The 20,727-nt window shown below is 36.4% G+C and overlaps 1 protein-coding gene across 12 annotated transcripts in view; it reads left to right on the top strand.

The window, feature by feature from the left end:
* Positions 1-20,727, top strand: part of COL19A1 (collagen type XIX alpha 1 chain) — a 202,617-nt gene that overhangs the window by 80,578 nt on the left and 101,312 nt on the right. For 10 of the 12 annotated variants that reach the window (XM_072036305.1, XM_027455038.3, XM_027455035.3 and 7 more), the window contains one exon: positions 12,980-13,033. The exons of the other annotated variants lie outside the window; for them this stretch is intronic. In XM_072036305.1, coding sequence (XP_071892406.1) covers positions 12,980-13,033 — 54 coding nt within the window. The remainder of the gene's footprint in view (positions 1-12,979; positions 13,034-20,727) is intronic. 12 annotated transcript variants of the gene reach the window in all.

The raw sequence follows: 20,727 nt of genomic DNA, 5'->3' as shown, positions 1-20,727 counted from the left end.
TGCATGGGAATTGTATGGGGAAGTTCTATTAGCCTCACTGAAACATCTACAAGAGACCTTCACAGCTAGGGTCTATCAATTTATTGATATAGATGACCAAGTTCCAGGACCCAAGCTATATCACTGTCTAATTTACTTACAAATGCCCATTTGGTCAGATTAAAGGTTCATCTAGCTCAGCATCCTGCTTCTAATGATAGCCAAAAGTGGAGCCTAGGGAAAAGCATAAGGACAGAGTAAGCAAGTACAGTGCTTCTCCTCATGCACTCTTTCAGCCTCCAATGATTTGTGACTGCATTCTCAGCCAGATGTGGTTTCAGTGAATTTAGTAGTCTTCAATGGACTTCTCTTCCATTAATGTGTACAGTTTCCCCTCAAATTCATGTAAACTTTAAGCATCTGCAGTATCCTGTGGTGAGGAATTATGGTGTTTATCTTCATGTTTGAAGAACCACTTCCTTTTGTTTATTTGGAAATTGCTTCCTGTTAATTTAATGTAATGTCCCCTATTTCTCCTTTTAGAAGATTCCTCTTCTCCCTTTACTTATCAATCAGGAATTGATAAGCATCTCTCATGCATTCCTGAGCTGTCTCTTCCAATTGAGAAATACCTATCTCCTATGACAACTGATCTGTATTTTATCTTCCTTGTAGCTTTATCTGGATGTTGTATAATTCAGTTGCAAGACTTTAAGATGTTAGAGACAAGGACTTCAACGTATGTGATATGACAGTGAAGTTCTTCGTTTCATTCACTGTGCCTTCCTAGTATTTCCTGACATTTAACTTCCTTCAGTACATAGATTCATATGGCATTTTGATTTTGGATAGCTCTCATAAGTAGTGAGATTATCTCAAAGTACAAGTATAAAAAGTCACATATCTATACAGAAACTGGTAATCTTCAGCCCTCTGCTATGCACTTTCCTCTGTTTTATTGTCATGGCATACTGCAGCAGAGGAGAGTTGTTGGTCCTACATTCATCCTTTTACTCTTGGTAGAAGAGTAGATGAGAAACTTGAGAACATACACACTTGTTCGTTGTTAGTTAACAGATTTTTACCTCTTGAAACACAACCAACCTCTGAGCTCAAATGTATATTTGCACATTTAAAAGCCTCAAATATGCAAATAGAAGTGTAACATCTTTTTACTAGGCATAGTCATGATTTCATAATTCGTAAAGTTAAAGTATTAATCCTGAAAAGGATCCATCATGTCTTTGTATGCTTCATAGGAAAGTTAAGTGTTGTTCACAAATATATACATAAAATGGAAGATTTCCACTTCCCAGTACATCCAATTAAGAAAATAATTGGTTTAAAAGAGTATTCCAACTATAAAGTCGCATACCTTCTTCCATTATGAACCTTTTTTTCACTGCTAAATATTTGCTAAATGTTAACAGTTCCACCTGAGGTACTGCATACTAGCCCTCTACCTCAAAATGGCTTGCTTTATGAGGTTTGAGTGCAAACAGTTTGTATCTTGCTGAGAACAAGATTAGTGGAGGAGAGAAGTTACTTTGCCAACTTCTAAATGCTGGTGTGAGCTGTCAAGCTTTTTGCCTTGAATTAGGATGTAATATTTGACAGGTGCAGTTTTGGCATTGAAAAGTTTTATTCTTCAGTACAACTTCTCTCTGCCAAGGTTTGGTGTAATCTTAAACTCTAAAAATGGCCGTTTGCAGATATTTAGTGCAACTTTGGTCCTCAAATTCCCTAAATTCCCATTGCTTCCACAACATAGGAAGTCTCTCATGTAGCAGGCCCAGATGTAGAGCTCTGGGCAAGAAGGTACATGCAGTGCTCTGCAGAAGCAGCCAAGGCTGCTGTGAATGAGCTGGCTGGGGTGGCAGAAGCAGTGTAGCTTCCTTAGTGTGCACTTTGTTGAGAGGTAATGGGAAAAGCAGAGTGCCAGGTCATTTGGCTGTGCTCCAGGTAATAGTTACCTCTGTGCTGCCTTGCAGATCTCAGAGCACATATCCAGAGATAGATGGCTGGGTACCATTACAGCTCTGGATGCGTAGAAAAAATGCACTAGCTTGGAAATAGCTAAGGCTGTAAACATTTTTTACTGTAATTTTGATAAATGGTAATTAATTTGAAATCAATGGAACAATTTTACCTATATGGAGTGGTGCATATTTAACATCGGGAAAGTATTCTGGAGGAGCAAAGAAATATTCACCAGCAGTGAATAGTAGAGAGCACAGCATCATCTTTGCTTTGTGTAGACACATTGAGGTCCTAGTTTCTACTTAAGAACTCAGGGTAGTATGGCACCAGTGAGGTGAATACTACAGTCAGGTCACCTTTGTATGGAAGAGAGGGTAGAGATGGGCATGGAGATTGAGTGGGTGCCTGGGGAAAACAGGAAGAATGGATGGTGTGAGTGCATTTCTGAGGGAGATGGAAGAGATGGAGAATAATTCATGAGGAATAATTCAGCGATTACATCAGTGTTAAAGTGGGACTTCTTTATTGGAAGAACACCCTACCTCTTCCATTTGAGTGCTCTGCCATTCCAGCAGGTCCATGCCTGGATCTAGTCTGTAAGAAGTAAATCTCAATCCATTTCAGAGTCAAAAGTAGAATACAGAATTTATGGTTTCCCTGTTTTTCATCAGCTTGGCTAGTAAACTGTTTGTGTTCTGTGATGGATGGAATGTGTCTCGTGCTCAGCCTATATTATTGGTTCACCAGAAAAGAGCATTTACTTCAGCTATTTTGTTAGTTCAAGTGATAAAGCTTATTGCCGTGAATTAAAATATCCTCCCTTCTGACTCTGCAAATCATCTTTGGTGAAAAGCCTTATAGCACATTATAACGAAGTATTTTGCTTAGTATTTATTAAACTTAACAGTCTGAATTTAAAAAAAGAAAAAATATATATATTGCTGAGTCCAAAGAGAAGAAATGCCAGAATGTATTTTTTTAAAAAAACTAAATGTGACTTTCGTTGGATTAAAGAGAGTCCTGGAAAGAGTCCATCATGTGTGTGTTTCCCCAAAATAGTCTCAGCGAAATAGGTCTGACTGAAGTTCAACATCCAGTCATTTTGTTCAAACTTATTTTCATAACACTGCTTTTGAATTTCTTTTTTAGTCTGGTAGCTATTTTTATTACTCTGTATGTTCTTGATTATCTGTGCCTTCTCTCTTACCCTTTTTCCTGCTTGCAACTTAACTTTCCTGTTGTGCAAGCACCCACACATACATGTATGTGTATTTGTTCATCTTTTTCCCGATTTTACTTTTGTAAAAACTGTGTACACTTCACTAATACCTTTGCAGGGTTGTTTTTAACTGGAAGTGCTGTGGGAAGCTTTGCAGGAAGCGTAGCATACCTTGAATACTTTGGTTCCTTATAAATCTCATAGGTTGTAGGTAAGTTCACATGATATTGGTCTGGTCAGTTAGCCCAGATGGAAAATTAAAGTAGTTTCATATTTTCATATTCTCTGACAGCATAATCTAGGTAAGGTATTAGGTGGGGTATTTCTTCTGAATCTCAGATCTGGTGATTAGTTTAGCTTTGAGCAAGTGTATTTTCTTGATTTCTGATTGCATGTGCACATTTACAGTAACAAGCTTGTATGTTTACATTTGTATTTATATGTTTATTTAAATAAGTAAGTTATCCTAACTTATCCCCTTTTAGGAAATTCAACATAATACAAGCATGAAAATATTTAGTACCATATAAAAGATTTATAAATTGAATCATTTCTGACTTAATTATTTTGATTGAATAGTGTGCTGTGAAGTTGTTATCGGAAATGTCTTTTTTTACCAAGAACTTTAAGATAGAAAGGAGGCTCAGCAAGAAGGAGGCATTACAGCAACAGAGAGTAAGCACAATCGAATCCCTGTTGGCAGCTGCAGTGTATTACTTTAACATAGTGGACTAAATAACACTAGTGACAGGCGAGACTCCTTTCTCTCAAACTGGAGGCAGTTCTTGGGAACTGCTGAGCAAAGATACACCGCAAGAATGAGCTGGCAGTGCTCTGCAGAAGGAGGCTGTCAGATTACTACAGCTGCTACTATCAGTGAGATGATGATGTATGCACTGTTGCAGAGGATTATCCTTTTTGGAAAAGGAGAGTACTGACAGGTATCTAATGAGAAGAGGCAATAGGATAATACAGCAAAATACAGTATTAATGCAATATTAGTGACCATCATATCTGAAAACATTATTTAGCATAAATCACTTGTAAGCCTGTGCGGCCTTATAATTTTTTTTAAGTTTAGACTCTTTTTTTTTTTTTTTTTTTTAAGTGATATTTCTACAGTAAGTATGAATACCATGAAGAAAATTTGCAGATGAAATACCTGTGTCAATTTAAGTCAGTGGGCTCCCTAAGTCCAAATCGGACTTGTAATCTTGGGTGAGCAGTTGTCACATTAGAGTGGTTTTAGTGGTTTTTACAATTAGGATACAGATCAGAATTCATGAACAGAGAGCAATGAAAGATGAAACAAAAACCTGTAAGGACAGAAGTGGGTGTGACTACTGAAAAGTCAGCAACGTATATGTTTAACGACTGCATTGAAATCTCCAAAGCATTTATTTCCCCCTTTAGCAAGAGATGATATTTGTTAAGGCAATATTGTCAATGAGAAGAACCATTTCTTTCCTTGTCTCTTCTTTTCCAGCTGCTTTTTCCTGTCCCCAATGTCCCTGTGCAGTGCTATTGCAACTGTTGGTGTGACACCTAGTAAAGCAAATGAGTCAGGGAACTCTTTTGGCCCCCAAAGAGTTCCTATTTACTGGTTTATATCTCATCAGGTTCTGTTTCTTCAGACTGCTGTCTAGCTTTTCTTCAGCAACCAAAGTATTTCAGAATTATAGACAAATTTTTATGACCAGAAGGTACTACAGTACTAGAGATGACTTTTGGGGCTGAATCAAGATCAGTGTGATTACTTTTGGATGAAGCAAAACAGAAAGATATACTCCAGGAACAAGCTTAAGGTGCTGCAATTGCAAATAGATGTTGAATTAATGAAAACAGACTAAAGCTACTCCAAAGTAGGTTTAGAATAGGTTCCACAAAACATGTACAATGTGAAAATCTGGTTCTCTGCATCAGTTGCTCTTCTGTCATGCCATGCTGTTTGCTAATGTAGACAGAACTAGAAAATACTTATTTTGAAGACCTGACCTAGGCAGCATGCAAGTCCAAGCAACAGGTTGTCTAGAGAAGCTGTGGACGCCCCATCCCTGGAGGCGTTCAAGGCCAGGCTGGATGGGGCTTTGAGCAACCTGGTCTAATGGGAGGTGTCCCATGGCAGTGGGGGTGGAACTGGGTGGTCTTTAAGGTCTCTTCCAACCCAAGCCGTTCTGTGACTCTGTGGTATTAAGGCTGTTATCAGTGATATGCACAAAAGGTAAAGAATGGTAAATTGTACAGAAGTATGTGCCTGATGTAGTTAACTCCATTAGCAGCTTTATGCCTCTACTTTTTGTGTGTCCTAAATGTTTAGTTTAAGAAATTGAAGAAGCTAGCTTAGAAGAGCAGCTAATTTACTGTAAAGCTCAGAGATTTTGTGACAGTAAGTGGAGAGTCAGTTGTCTTAGATGTCTCTGGGGGAGGGAAGGGTATGGTGTGGCCAGTATATATTGTGCAAAAAGAGATACAGAAGGAATTTGACCTGTGCCCTTATATGAGTTGTACGTACTTACAGAAGGCTAGTGTTAACTTAAACTTGCTCCTGTTGTCAATAGCCATCTGGCAGATAGAGATCAAATTTCCCAGCATGCTCTTTCAAAGATTCCTCCCTCTTGCAACAGGCTACAGAACATTCTCTGTCATATTTATTCTAGACACTTCACTGCAATGCTGCCCAGCTAGAACAGAAAGATGGTAATTGTTTGCAAGCTCAGTATCCTATGGGCTGGTTATAATGGACAGTTGCCAGTGGAGTGGAAGCTGTGAATTTTGATTCACCTAGAAAGGGAGAAAAATTCTTGCATGAAAGCTGTAATTACTATGTTTTGTGCAAAAGACAGCCATCCCTTACTTCTATAGCTGTGTTTTGAATCACCCTTAGTGAAGTATGAGCAAGGTATGCATATTTTGAACACAAATCAAACCTCCTTCTCAGATGAATATTCATCAGAAGACTGAACATATCACACCTTTAGATTTTATCAGGTCTATGAGAACTTTATTGAAACTCCAAGGAGCTCCTGGTCTAAAGTTTGTAATTCTATGTACCCTAAGTCTTATATATATATATTTTATGTGTGTGTATATATATATATATATATATATATATTATATTATATATTATATATATATATTTATATACATATATATATATATGTATTTATTTATATAAAGCACCTATCACCGTGTTGATAAACACTCTTTGGAACCACTCTGATGGCAGGGGTAAGAACAGGAGTTGGCCTGTTAGTACTTCAGAACTTCTGTTTCCAAACAATTTAGAAAAAAAAAAAAAAAAAAAAGCCACAAGACTTTGCTGTACCCTAAGAAAATGGAGGTAAATGATACTGCCACCTGTGTGGGCCTGATGAATGCAGTTCAGAAATAGTCACAGCTAGAGCAAATGCCATTATTTCTGTTGTCATGTGGTAGAAATAGAGCTGAAGATGCAGCCTTTCCAGAATAGACGTAGCAGTCCATCAACTTGTGCAAACACTTGACATGGCTGTAACCATCTGCAGAACATCTTTCAGAGTCTAAATAACAATAGCAGTAGCCTGCCAAAACCATGAAAGTATGGGTGTCTAAAAAATACTGTGTTCTGTGAAAGCAATACTATTTGTCAACTACTGACAAGAACAGATTGGTTTAGGTTCCTTAGGAGACAAGCCTTGAAAAGAAACTAGTTTATGCCTCCTACGGAAAAATCTTCATTCAACACTAAGGCTAAGCCAGTATAAACAGAAACCTCCCCACTAAAAGGCAGATAGAGCTTTAAACAATTGCAGCTGAAAGTCAAATCCATTTGTAATATTTACTTAAGAAAGGAAAAAATAGAGTGCTCATTAAATCAGGCGGATTTTTCTTTTTAGTTTTTAATCTATTGGTAGATACACAAGACACTAAAATTCAAAAATATTGTATAATTTGGTGTTAGCAGCTTGGAGCTAAATTCAACTATTAAGTTTTGTTTGAGAGTACTACAAGAGCAAAATTCTGTAAAAGTGCAAATATTTGTTAAAGTCCAAAAGAAGTGTTATGATTCCATTTTACTAGACACAACCCCAAAGCAGAGCAGACCATTTATCTCTTCTGAAAGATACAATACAAGATTTAAGACAAAATATGTGTTCCTGCAGAACAACCAGACTTGATTGATGAACAAAAAAGTAAATAATATAAAAAAACGATGATTTACCTATTGGCGTATTTTTATGAATAAAGGTTGAATGAAAAGTTTCTAACCCGAAATTAAAACCTGAGAATATGTGATCAAATAACTATACCAAAAAGGTAGAGGTTGGGGTGTTGGTTTTGTGATATTTTTTTCTCTTTCACTTTGAAAAATTTCTCATTGACATTGAAAGGTTTAAAGAAAAAAAAAAAGTGAAATGGCAGTGGCAGACAAGCAATGATATCACGCAGAGCAAAGTTTTCAACCTACAACATCTAAATTTCTCTTGGCAAAACACAAAGCTAGTGTGAGCATCTTGAGCCTGAGCAGAGTTAGTTTGGGGCATTTATGATTGAAAACAAAGCTATGTGTTAGATTGTGGTTAGTCTGGTATAAATAAATATAAAAAGCGTAATTCATCTAAAATCTCAGTCATTTTTCTTCTTATGCAGGTAAAGATCTGTCATCCAAAAGGCTGGGGTTGTGTCATTATGTCTTTTACTCTGATAGGTCTATTAAGAGGAAATATATGCCGTGTAGTATTCTACATAGTTTTTTGTTTGTTTGTTTGTTTGTTTGTTAAAATATTATTTAATGTCTTTCAGTGTTTCATTGATAATCTCAACTAATAGCTTTGGTCCTCACCAAGGAACTTTAGGAAGTCTTTTAGATTTCCACCAGCTAGTGTTATGTTGAAGATAAGGGCTGAGGTGAGATTCAGAGGTCTCTGAGGAACATGTTAACAGATCAAAAGATTATTCAGCTGTGTTTTCATTAAGGTGTCACTGTTAGGCATCCTGTAGCATTTTCTAGATGTTTTAATTAAAAAGATTTGGTGTTTTCTGAAGGTTTAGTTCTCAAGGATGTCATAATTCTATAGGCCATCAGCACGTCCTGTGTTCACTCTTCCCTCATAGCTTTTTTTTCCAAACTTTCTACCATTCTGAATTAGAGAAGAGTGGGTACCTGAAAGTTGGCCGTGTTCCATGAACAGCACAGTGCCCAGAACTATAGACACCATCCTTCGTTATTCTGATCAGTGACAAGTAGTGACAAGTAAACAAGAATAATTACGTGTGTTTTTTTTTTTTTTTCAATTTACATTTGGCTCATCCTAAAATGAAGCTTGGCCTTTTGAAAATAGCTTTGTGTTACAGACTCACACTCACTGTATGATCTGTGATAATCCTCATATCCTCTTCTGCACCAGTGATGCACAAATTATTTCTTATTTGTGCATTTGATTTCTCCAACCCAAGAGCACTACATTGTAATATTTGTTGAACTTATTTTTTTTTAATTTTTTAATGGCTGTTCTTATTGATTGAGATCATTTTTTATTTTGAGTTTTTTCTACAATGAATAAAAATAGATGACTGCCTCATTCCTGTTGACAGGGAGAGACGATTCATCAGTGCAGTTTTGGATCCATGGATTGGCTTGGCTTCAAGTCATTCTGTGCCTAAGATTTTGGACTCAACTGAGGTGGTAGTTTGCCTTTATATAGCTTCTCTGGGAGCTTGCTCAGAAATGTACTGCATGACACCAAGTAGTAGACAGCCCCTATGTACTACTTCAGTATTGCTCAGTCTATGTAAGTGAAGCAGGAAGGAAAGATCTTTCTCCTGACACGTTATCCAGTTTGGCCAGGCACAGCACCTGTTGTTTATGGCTCTCTCACTAGACAGTGATGGCACAGTTTTGAATCAGAAATGTTTTGGTCATGGTTTCTTGATAAGTGTAGCTGCTCCACTCTCTGAATTGCTGATGCCTATGAAGTGTTGTGATCACCTGCTTTCATGCTGAGTCTGAGTGTCCTAAATAAGTGGGTTTGGGAAGATAAGGGGTTCACAGTGACATCATTCCAGGTCATCATTGTTGATTTTAGTTTATAAGAAAGTGTATTTCTGCAGTGTCTCTTTCTGACCCTGCTTAGGTAGCAATCTTATGTAGGTTAGAGCCTGTTTGGAAATAAGCCACTTATGTGACTTTTCTATTTCCTTGCACGGTTCCTCCCAGTCTGAATGAAGACAGGATCATTACTCTGCCTTCATTACTACTCCTAAATGGTATTGCGTTTCAGCAGACCGGAGGTGCTTCTCCTCAAGTACCACTCTTTTCCTGTCATATGTTATCCCACCTTTTGTAGAAAGCTTATGTGTCAGACAATAAGAACGTTATGGGATGGAGCCCTTCATAGCCCCAGCTTTCCAGAATTATATCAGCAAAAAGAGAAAGACCCATATGGCATTTCTTTTTTGAGTTGAAGATCCTGATTTGTTAAATTCATAATTTATTTAGGAAAAATCAAGAAGCATTACTATTAGCTAGATCCAGTTTATAGGGAACTGTGGAGAAATGGTTGCAAGCACACAAAATTCAAATAGAGCATTCTTCTGAGACAGATCTGTAGCAAAACCCAGAACATTTTTTTTAAAACAAATACAATTATCTTAAAGATTGTGTAGGGTAAAATCACAGGGTTTCAGAGGCTGAGAATTACAAGGTATATATCTTGCATAGTGTGGAGAATATCTTTGCTGTTGTGAACTTTAAAAGTGCTTGGTACAAAGGATATCAGGGGTTCAGAATTAGTATTATTAACAGAGCAGCACCACAAAATAAACTTTACCTTTTTAGGTAATTTTTTAGATATAAATGTATTTTATTAACAAATTATTTTATACATTATTTTTATACATTATATTTTTATACATTATTTTGTCTTTATAATAAGGAGTAAATAGTATGCAAGGAAAATTAGGTAGCCTTAAAGTTGCCAAGTGACTGAAGCCTTGCAGAAACCCTGAGCAAGCCTCCAGCTCTAATTAGAGAATGTTGCCACTGACTGCAGTGTATCCAGTATTACATATACAAGACTGAATCCCTCCTAGCACCTACTGCAGCAGCCCCATCAGCTTGTTCCACTGGGGCAATTAAAAGCAGAATACACCCAAAGGAATGCAAAGAATTCGATGTTATATTGGATTAGTTTTAGTTAACTAATAAACAAGTAATGGCACTTCCAGAGTTTTGTCATCCAGTTACTTCCCAAATAGTCTTTAATCGTCTCATCTGAGTATAGTATCAGCAGGCAGGAACATGAGACAGAAAATGGCATTAACATGTGTTTTTTTTTTTCTCTGTTTTCTCTTTTGTTAATCTATGAGGTAACACACAATGTTGATTATTAAGAGCCTCATCTACACTGCAGAGTGGCTTCAGCAGTTCTGCAAATTGGCTATGTTTGAAGCTGTTAATTATGCAGCATAGTGCACTCCACAAAGGCAGAAATGAGCATGGCTTGGCTCAGTTCACAGAAAAATAAATTGTAAGAATTGGACCTCTGTTTGATTTGAATTCTTGCTTCACAGAGGACACGAACGTTGTGCACAATAGGCTTGGCAAGTACAAATAATTTAGTCTATTAAAAAAATCAGAATAGGTTCATAGTAAAATGGCATACATGGCAGAAAGCCTGGGGCTCTTGGGATTCTGCAGAGGTCTGGGACTCATTAGCAGAGGGTGCTTTTTATCATTTTGTCTGACAAACATTTTAAATCTGAGCATCTTGTAAATCATAAGGAAGGGAGTTTTTCTTTATTCCTTGCATTCACCAGCTACACTTGTATGTATGTAGAACCATTTGCCAATGCTTTAAAGTTACTGTCTGGCTGCTGAAGAAGAAGAAGGCAGGATCTCTAACACATGTGCTGCTAATCTAACATCAAGGCATATTGCAAAGGTGAGGGGAGGGTCTTCTTGTGTTTTAGGCTTAACAAATGCATTTTTTTAATGTAAATGTATGTGTAGGATGACAAATTATCACAAGATAATTATCTAAGGTTTCCATGTATACATTAAGGAAATTACAAGTTACTGCTGCTTCTGAATCAGAACTGTAGATATTTATGCAATTTTCTCTTAAAGTACATAAACAGATAAACCATAGAAGACAGCTTGATAAATTGGAATGTTTCTTAAAACTCCTAGAAATACATTAAAATAAGGAGTTATTATGGTAAATAAATGACTGTACCTTTGTAGATACTGCAAGGCTGTAGCAATGTGACTTAATACCAGCTGAAAGATAGTGAAAACAGTGTTGAATGTCCAGTGTGTCACAGTGACGAAAACTAAAATGTTTAAAATTCAGCTATATATTAAAAAATAAAAAATAAAAATGAATAAATCAGGAACTTCAACTGTTATGTTTTAAACTGATAGTGTAAGACAATTACTATATCAACCAACACCTTAATCCATAGAATAAGAGAACAAAGAGAACTTGATAGATTAAACATACTAAGATAACCAGTGTTAAAATCCTGTAACAATTTGGTGTCCTTTAAACTTTTTCCAATGGTTGCGTTGATAGATCAAGTTTGGTGTTATTGACAGCCAAAATAGGCAATACTTGAGGAAAAACCTTAGCAGGACCATTCAAACTAATGCACAGCATTAGGTTTGTTATCAACAAGATGTATTGAAATGAGAACAAAGAACTACTGCAGACATCTTTTGCATGGGATTATTAAATTCACAGTTTGTCATTGCTAATTTGTTAGTAGGCTTCAGTTGTTTGAGAAAGCTCATGCAAACTCATTTTGCAAAACTGATTATTAGATGAAATGCCCTCTGTCATTGCCACTGGAGAAATAGCTTTGAATCAGGGTTGTGTCACAAATGGAATTAGCTGAATGATCTCAGTTCAGTACCATTTACCTAACAGAATTATGAAGATTATGCTGACATAATGAATAGGTTCTCCTCAAACATATGTAGTCCACTGGAGATAATTGAAATTCAGTGTGGGGCTGTTCCCTTTCTTTGGTTAATAATGAAGAGCTTGGACTTTACTAAAGTCAGTCTTCAGGCTTTTATCAAAATGATGTTTGTTTGTTTTTTTTTTTTTTGTAATTTGGTAAAGTTCAGCCTAGTGACACAGATGAGACCTGTTGGTTTTGGCATTCTCCCTTAAATTGTCTTTTTAAGCAGATTTTGATAACTTCTGATGAAATCTATATTAACTAGGATCGTATGGTACATAGAGATAGTATGGAACTGAATCCTTTTTTGTATCTTACAAAGAATGTTGTGTTTTATTGTCAGTGTTTCATAAGGAAGCCCAGGAACCAGCCTGTGTCGTTGATTCTAAGAATCCTTCCTGCCTTTTTTTTTTTTGTCTTTTGATTCATAGATTAGATATGTCACTTATATTCATCCTTGTAAGAAATAATTTTCAGAACAGTGTTCATTAAAAAGTGGTACCAAAATGAAAACCATTAACTGTCCCTCACTGTAAATTTCTGTTTGACCATATTGTTCTCAGAGCACTGTGAGAATTAAGAATATTTTTCTGTGGTGAGTCTTTATGGATGTTCAGTAGCACTGTGAGTTATAAAATTCTTTAGCTCTTGGTGCTAGACCTTTTTTCAGGGTCATTTATTTGGAAAGAATTTCTTTTGGAATGTAAGAAATAATTTAGCTTGTGCAGTCAGCAATGCATTTGTAGCACTGCATGTAGGACGGACCAGAATCTTCAAATATTTTTCCTGTCAAAAAAGTGTCATGGTTTAGTATTTATCTTGAAAATGTAATTAAATAAATATTCATTCTTTTAGGGTGAAAAAGGAGATAAAGGAGAACCAGGAGCAGAAGGCATTCATGGAAGAGAGGTAAACTGAATGATACTAAAAGAATCAAGTTGAAAACTTTTAGGGGGATAGGCAAACAATGAATTTCAGACTTTGTGTAAGGAGAGTGACGGATTTAGAAAATGTATATGCCTGGAGAGTTAACATTCGCAAGATGATGCACAAGAAAAAGAGGTGCATTCAGTTGAGATACGAGGTCTTAGGCCTTAACATTGTATGGGAAAGGTGTAGGTAAGGATATGGAAGGTTCCACGATAAATCTGCTTAGAGTTCATGAGATAAGCTGAAACAGGTGTGGATATTAAAGCAACATAGCATTGATGAGAAAAGAGGACATTTCTGGAGGCAAGGTAAAGCTAGGCCTGGGGCCTTGATTGCTGAAAAAGAAAAACAAGTGCAAAGACTGTTAACCATTCCTGGGTGAGAGCAATGGGTCATTCACTGTGCCATGTGGCTCATGCAATAGAGAATTTGAGTTAAAATTTCACTTATATTCTCTGATAGATTTCACCCACTATCTAGTTAATTGATCTGGTTCATATTTGAGCTGTGGTGTGAATCTAAGTTAAAAAATAAAATAAATAAATAAATAAAGATACTCCTGGTCATTGAGTTCACATCCAAGCTTGAACTTGAGCTAACACTATAGACGTGCCCAGTGATAACTGTTACTTCTGCCTGCTTTATTTTTGTATTTACTTACAAATATATTAAAATAAGAGGACAGAAAATCAGAGGTTTGTCAATGTAGTACTGAAATAGCAAACCAGCATGTTCTGAACAGCAAGATTTAAAAATAAAAATCAAGCTATCAGTTTTCTTTATCCCCCTCTTCCCCTCCTGTCTCCTCCTTGACCTTAACTGGAGGTCAGCCTGGGTTTAAGTTTTGATAATGAAGGGTACTGTTGGCTTCCCAATTGCAAAAACATCACAACAGAACACAGAGAGCATCTCACAGAAGGATTGAACTTGTCTGTCTAAATTCTTTGGGGAATGTCTGGCATTATGATGGAATTCTACCCAACAATGAAATACGGGATTTGGGAGGAAAAAAAAAAAAAATGCTTTTCAGCAACATTACCAAAACAGTGAAAGGTTCAACTTTCCACACCAAAATACTATGACAGCCTAGCTGTGCTTACTAAGAACACAGGCAATGGATGTGGTTATTTGCACTGAGCTATATATACAGTTTAAAGTTTTTAAAACAGCCTATTAGATCATCACACTTTTTGTCACCTGGCTTTTTCCACACTAGCCATAAAAATATGTTTTCCTTAGTTTAACGCTAGATGAATCTGACTATTTTCAGTGAATAGTGGATATCCTTCATGTGAAAACCTGTACTATGTACTGAGCTGAAACTGTGTTTAGGTATTCAAAGAGGTATTCTCTTGTAGCCTGCCTGTCTGTAAAGGTGAACCGTATACTTCTGTCATGCATACATATATGCTGACAGCATGGAAAAACACATCTGTGTTTCTTTCCATAGCTCTGGGGACATTTCTGTGTTGGTCTTACACGATCTCCTTTACTACATGGGATCTTGTTCCATAAATCTTTTAGGATGAGTAAGGTATACCAAGTATCTGGTGAACTCTAGAACATATTTGACATTGTGGCATTGAACGTGTAAAGTATCAAACCTTTATAATTCGGAAAGTTTAGTGAACTGTTGTAGTGTGTCAAAAAAAGTGGTGGATTATCATCATGGGAACTGTCTTTAAAATATTTTTGAAGTAGAATTGCACAAGGCAATATAACACTATTTTGTTTGAATCCACACATAATTCCTTTTTAACAACACAAATAAAATGCTTTGGATTCAGTTATCATAGTGTATGGAGATGCCAGTCATTAAGTTTAAATTTAAAGGACTGTGTATCATTGACTCTTGGTTGCTATCAGTGTCTCTCAAACTCATTCCACATACAGAAATGTAACATCTGATATTTCCGAAATAATCAAGTTAATCTGTTTATATGGGTATAATCTGCAGTGCTGTATAAAGAAAGCCTGAAAACTCTCAAAGCTGGTGGTATCGGCTGTTGGCAGCTGTTGTCTCTCTGGCTGGGGAGTGAGGGTTTCTGTACTCGCAAATGAAGAACTTGAGAATGATGACTGAACATTTTGTCTTGCACAAATGGTAGAAACATATGCAAATTTATTTTAACCAAAATCAGGAAACAAGGTGTCACAGAAACAAATTCCATTTATTTTTCTTTTTGCTGTTACTGCTTTTGTTTTCTTAGCTGTACAGAACATTCTTGCTAGAATGAAGTAAATGAGAGAAGGAAAACTAAACCTGATTTGTAGACTAGTTTTATGTAATGTTGAAGTCCCTCACAGATTGTGCTAACTGGGTCAGCTAATCTCATTCAGAACCAGGTTTGGATGCAGGAACTGTGAATATGTTTAACTGCTCTGCACATCTCCTAGATTATCACTCCACAAATCTGAGCCAAGATCTACAGTGCTGTTTCCCAGCCTGGGACATTATTCAAAATCCGTCTGACAACACAAATACTGACTATAAATACTAGTAATGCGGTTGCCATTGTTTTTAGCTTCTTAAGGAGCAGCTATAAATAACTTACGTATTACTAATGTAGTCTTCCTGGAGTATGTATTCACATTACATCTGTAAGCAGCTATTTGCCTGTATAATATGAACAGCCAATTTTCTTGAGTAGCGTCTCTTAAGTTTTATCCCTTGAGACTTTTATAGCCTCTTGACATTAATAATGCCATCACTTGCAATGTTATCACAGTAACAAGTGGATGTTCATGGATGCACTGTCTGAAAGAAATCCTAATAAATGCAGTTACTACTTTGTCATCCTTACATTCCATATGGAATAAGGACAAATTTGCAATACAAATATCCATGATACTATCCATAGAGTAAATCTATGCAACGTTCACACTTTTGAGTGTGAATTGAAAGAAAGTCTTTCCCATTCAAACGTCTAGACTCCTTTTGGAGTCATGTCATATTCTTGATGAGTGGTACAGATAGAAGGTGAATACCATGGGATACTACTATTTCATGTTTTGCAAACAAAAATGAAATCCTTTAGCAAAAGTAAGGAAGCCAATGAAGTTTTGTCATATCTCTTAGCATGTGTCATGCATAGCTAGGGGAAGAGAAGTCTTTCTTGTAAACTTTAAAAAAAAGAAAAAAAAAAGAAAATCTAAAATGAAAGTCTGCTGCATAATCCATACACCCTTAAACCAGTGGATTAACTAATTATTTTTCTTCTCCTATCAGGAATGTTGGTACTCTTAAGTGACTGTTTAAAAACTCTTCTACATAAAATATATGATATTTTATGTTCTTCACATACTAATGTGAAAGGACAGACCTGTGAAGTTCAGTGAGCAATGAGAAAATCACAGGTTTTCAGTGGAAAGAAGCTAAAATGTACATGTACTGGGTTTTTATATTTATATGTGTTTTTTTGTGTTTTTGTTGTTGTTGTTTTTTGTGAAAATCAGATCGGAAATAAGAACATTTTCAAAAGGACCCAGTGGCTTGATGTAATGGTAACAGTCATTTACCATCACACCCTCATAGCTTTTCTGTAATTGTAATCTTGAACTGTATTAGTATTAACACTGAAAGGAAATACTTGGATGGTAAGTGAAGAATCCTATTGTTTCAAGTGTGAAACTGGTAATGTTATTTAATTAAATCTAGAGTCTAAGAATTCCATTAGGAGCAAAGGTATAAGGAGACAGTAGGCATTGTTTGGGATTCAGAAAATTTGAGTTTTTTTGAATGCAATTTGAGTTTTTTTGAATGACATTAACAAGAAAAGATCAATGGCAATATTTGAAAGTACATGATGTATAAACTGAAAAATAGGATATTACTTGGAGCTTTGAAAATACTACACTAAATTAGAAAAGTGATTGCAACATATTCAGCTTTGTGTTGTACAGCTGACTCTGAAGCTGTTGCCTTAATTAAGATTTTAAGACCATTTTGTGGAGAAAACATGTTTTTGTTGTCTTAATAATGAGAATATTTCTAAGTTTTATTATTCCATAGGAATTTTTAATTTGATCCATAACAATTTGGTTCCACACTGTTAGTGGTTGGATTGTTTACTGTATTTCCAGTGCTTTATGTATGTCATGTATGTCATGCTGGGACATTTTAGCCTGGTGTGAGGTTGAACCACTTAATGCAGGCCAGGGACCTGTGCAAGGAAGTTTTCTGCATCCAGCAATAAAAACATTTGTAAATAATGAATAATACCTTTCCAAACAGTTCTCTTTTAGACTGGAAAACCTATTCTCCTCAGAACATGATGCCAATCTTGCAGCATTTTTCATTGCCTCATGTACGCTGTGTAATATTTGTTGCACAAAGAAGTGCATCTCTAGCAGGCAAGACATGGCTGCTGCTCAGTTGGGATCCAGCTGATCATAGCACTTTTTCTTTGTGAAGGGTGTCTGTTGTCAGCTGCCAGTACATTTTACCTGTTTCATCTCCTTTCTGTGGTGATGTATAAGCACTGGATGCTTCTCTGAGTGAAAATTTTCAATGTATGATACAGTTTTCTCAGGCTTTAGTGAACCTGCTAGGTTCAGTCAGAATTCATCAAGCATTAGGGAATAAAAAGTATGTTTTACTTGGAGAAGACATTTAGCATAATATTGACAATTTTCCTAAAATTTCTGAAGAAAATAGAGTTTTATTATTGATAAAAAGTTATTAACAAAGTTAAAAATTCAGTTATTTTTTTCAGAGTCCCGATCAAATTTGTGTCTGTTATTATGGTAAACATTTGTCTCAGGGTGGGAGGTTAATGGACTTCTCAAATATTTCCCAGCTCTGGATAAGTAACTAATGGCAGATGAGAAAATTATGTAGGCTTGTGTCATCTAAGAGTACTGGTGAGGTTTGTGTTGTGGCCGATAGCTGTCTTTTCATACTAGTAGTTAATCAGGCTTCAATGAGCTGTTAAACGGAATCCTGGCTCCTTTGACACCCTTGGTCCCTGTGGTTCTCCAGTCCTTGTGGAAACACTTCAGTCTAGTTGCCTGTTGCCAGCAGCATAAGCCTTAAAAAATCTGGCAGCTCTGCAGCAGTTTCCCAGTAAGCTTTCTTTACTTACCCTAGCTTTCTTTAGGCTTCTGGGTTTGCTCCAAAGTAGCTTATTGTCAGTCTATTGTTGAAAGTCCTCCTCAGACTGCCCTGGCCTGTCATTCCGATCCCTCCATTTGGGCTGTGGTGTTTTTAGCACAGCGATTGCCAGCTATTTGGTCTCAGCTAGAGAGGTGCCTGCTCATTAAACCCTTATAAATCCCTGGTGTGGCTTTCAAACCCAGCTGAACATCACAGTGTCAAGGTTAAAAGCAAGAGACACAAGTCTGCACAAAATCCAATTTACAGAAGCAGACTCCTTTAAATTACAGGATGCTTCCCTCAACCTGTGCAAGTACCCATGGCTACGTTTTCCTTTAAATATAACCTCCATAGGTTATATAGGAGTGCTCACAAAAGGTACATACATATTTCATGTTGTTACTGTTTTTTGATGAGGTTAGACAACACTCCTATGGGCTGCAATTCCTTCGTCATGTAGTTTTTCAGGTACTGCAGGCATATGGGATATGAATCCCAAACACAAGCAGCAAACTATGAAATCCTCTGTTCTCTTCATCATCTGTCCTTTTTACTAGTAATGGTAGGAGTACTGCTTTGTGGAACATCATGTTGTCACAAAAGAATTGCAGTCGAGACCACTTGGCTTAGAGGAAAATGTTCAGTTCCCTTTTCTCTCAAATTCTTTGACTGTTCTGATCTTATCCAAATGACTGAAACCATAGGAACTGAAAAACTGTTTAGTTTTCTGGCTCCGGTTACACCTGACACTTCTAGCGAACAAATAAAATGTTCTCAGACTTGGTAAGGAAAATATTTATCAGATCACTAAGTAAAGTTATTTTCTCTTCTCCATGGAACTCCAGAGCACAGCATGCATTGTGTGAGATTGTCACTGGTCTAAAAGGAAAATTCAAACAGAAAAACTGTTGGCTTCTTATGCCAGCAGTGCTGGGCTACCATTAATAAAATTCCGTCATTTGAAGAATTCAAAAAACCATGATCCTTTTCACAGTTTTGAGGCACAGTTGTTGTTTTGTAATTGTTTTCTTCTTAATCCAGTTGAGTTTGTAGGCTGTTTAAGACTCCTGTAAACTATTATCAGTGAAAAACCTAGTTAAAGGTTTGTCAAAAGTAGTGTCAACCAGTATGAAAACTTCTCCCTTAAATTTCTTCCACCAGAAGAAATATCACCATCATCCCCTTCTAAACAAAGAGTCTGTCCCTAGTTTACTCTTTCCCCTGCTGGCCCAAATTTTGCTGACTTCACACTTTTACTGGTATTTGTGAAATACTTGTTCCAGTAATTTCTCTCTTGGTCAGCAATTCAGTTACACTCATACCCCTGTCTTGTTATAGATAATGTTTCTCATTTTTGCAATTTTTCATGTTGCTATCTTGTTACTATTAAGTCAGCATATCCCAATGCTTACTGTGCATTTTGGCATCCAGAGAGAAACCCTGATGTAAGTTTATTTTGACCTGTAGAAAAACTAAGCTGTAGTCTTTACAGCAGAGGAAAGGTAACAGATGCAAACTGTTCATGAAGAGTTTTTATAAGTTCATGAACTCACAAATGTTTATTATTGTATTGTTATGAAGAAGCCAGAATTAGACCAGGATAAAATTCAGCAATTCATTTACCTTTTGTCATGCAAGCTGTTGAAATTTTTACTCAGTTCTTGAATTTCTGACAAATCTGACTACGGACTCCTTAGGTCAATAGAAAAAACTTACAAAACTGGCCTCTTCCTCCTACAATGTTGTAGAAAATGAGCTTTTCTAATTTAAAGCCTAATCTAAAATCTTCTAAATGATATCTGTTTAGATAACCATATCCACTTTGCTGAAGCATCCTGTTCTGGTCTCTGCCAGAGACAGGATACTGTACTGTACTGTATCGAAGCAGCTACGGATTTTACACAGCACAGGAATTCTTATTTCTTATGTCATCTCAGAGACAGTCAGCAGCAGCTAACCCTTGGAGCTGCTTTAAAAAGGGTGGTTGAAATGAAGAATAGGCATGATATAGTACCAGATCTGTTTTTCCAAGCATTCGTAATGTCTGGAACTTATTAAGATAATAATATCTTTAAAAGAAATATAAGGTGATGAATAATGGGAAATACTTCTACTGGGATAACTTTGGGGGATTTTTTTTCTTGATATTTCTTTTCTGTGGGTATAAACTGCAAAGGAAAGCTAATTCAGTATTGTAAAATAGAAATGTTATGCAGAAACCTTCCCAGGCACTCAAAAATCACACTTCAAACACTGTAAATCTTGTTGTCAAATATATAGGTTCCCCTTGTCCCCTTGTTCCCCTTATGTGAGGTTGACTTCTGTGGTCATCATCTCTGCATCATCAGCTGTCAAACTGCATACCTTACTGAGGTCCACTGCAGGAACACTACTAAAAGCTGTAAACACATCAATTAGGAAAAAAATGATGTTCATAGTTTGACAGTGCATGGCTTCAGTTCAGTATCTTTTGTTTGCAGTTGTCTTTTCAATAAAGCCACACACACATATATCTCCTCCTCTGAGTTACAGATTTCTTTTTATCTTCCTCTGTTTTTTTCTCCTCTGTAAATACACC

This window comes from Anas platyrhynchos, chromosome 3, assembly GCF_047663525.1.
Source record: "Anas platyrhynchos isolate ZD024472 breed Pekin duck chromosome 3, IASCAAS_PekinDuck_T2T, whole genome shotgun sequence".
Taxonomy (NCBI): Eukaryota; Metazoa; Chordata; class Aves; order Anseriformes; family Anatidae; genus Anas; species Anas platyrhynchos.
The sequence above is the reverse complement of the archived record's forward strand: the minus strand, read 5'-3'. Positions and strand labels throughout refer to the sequence as shown.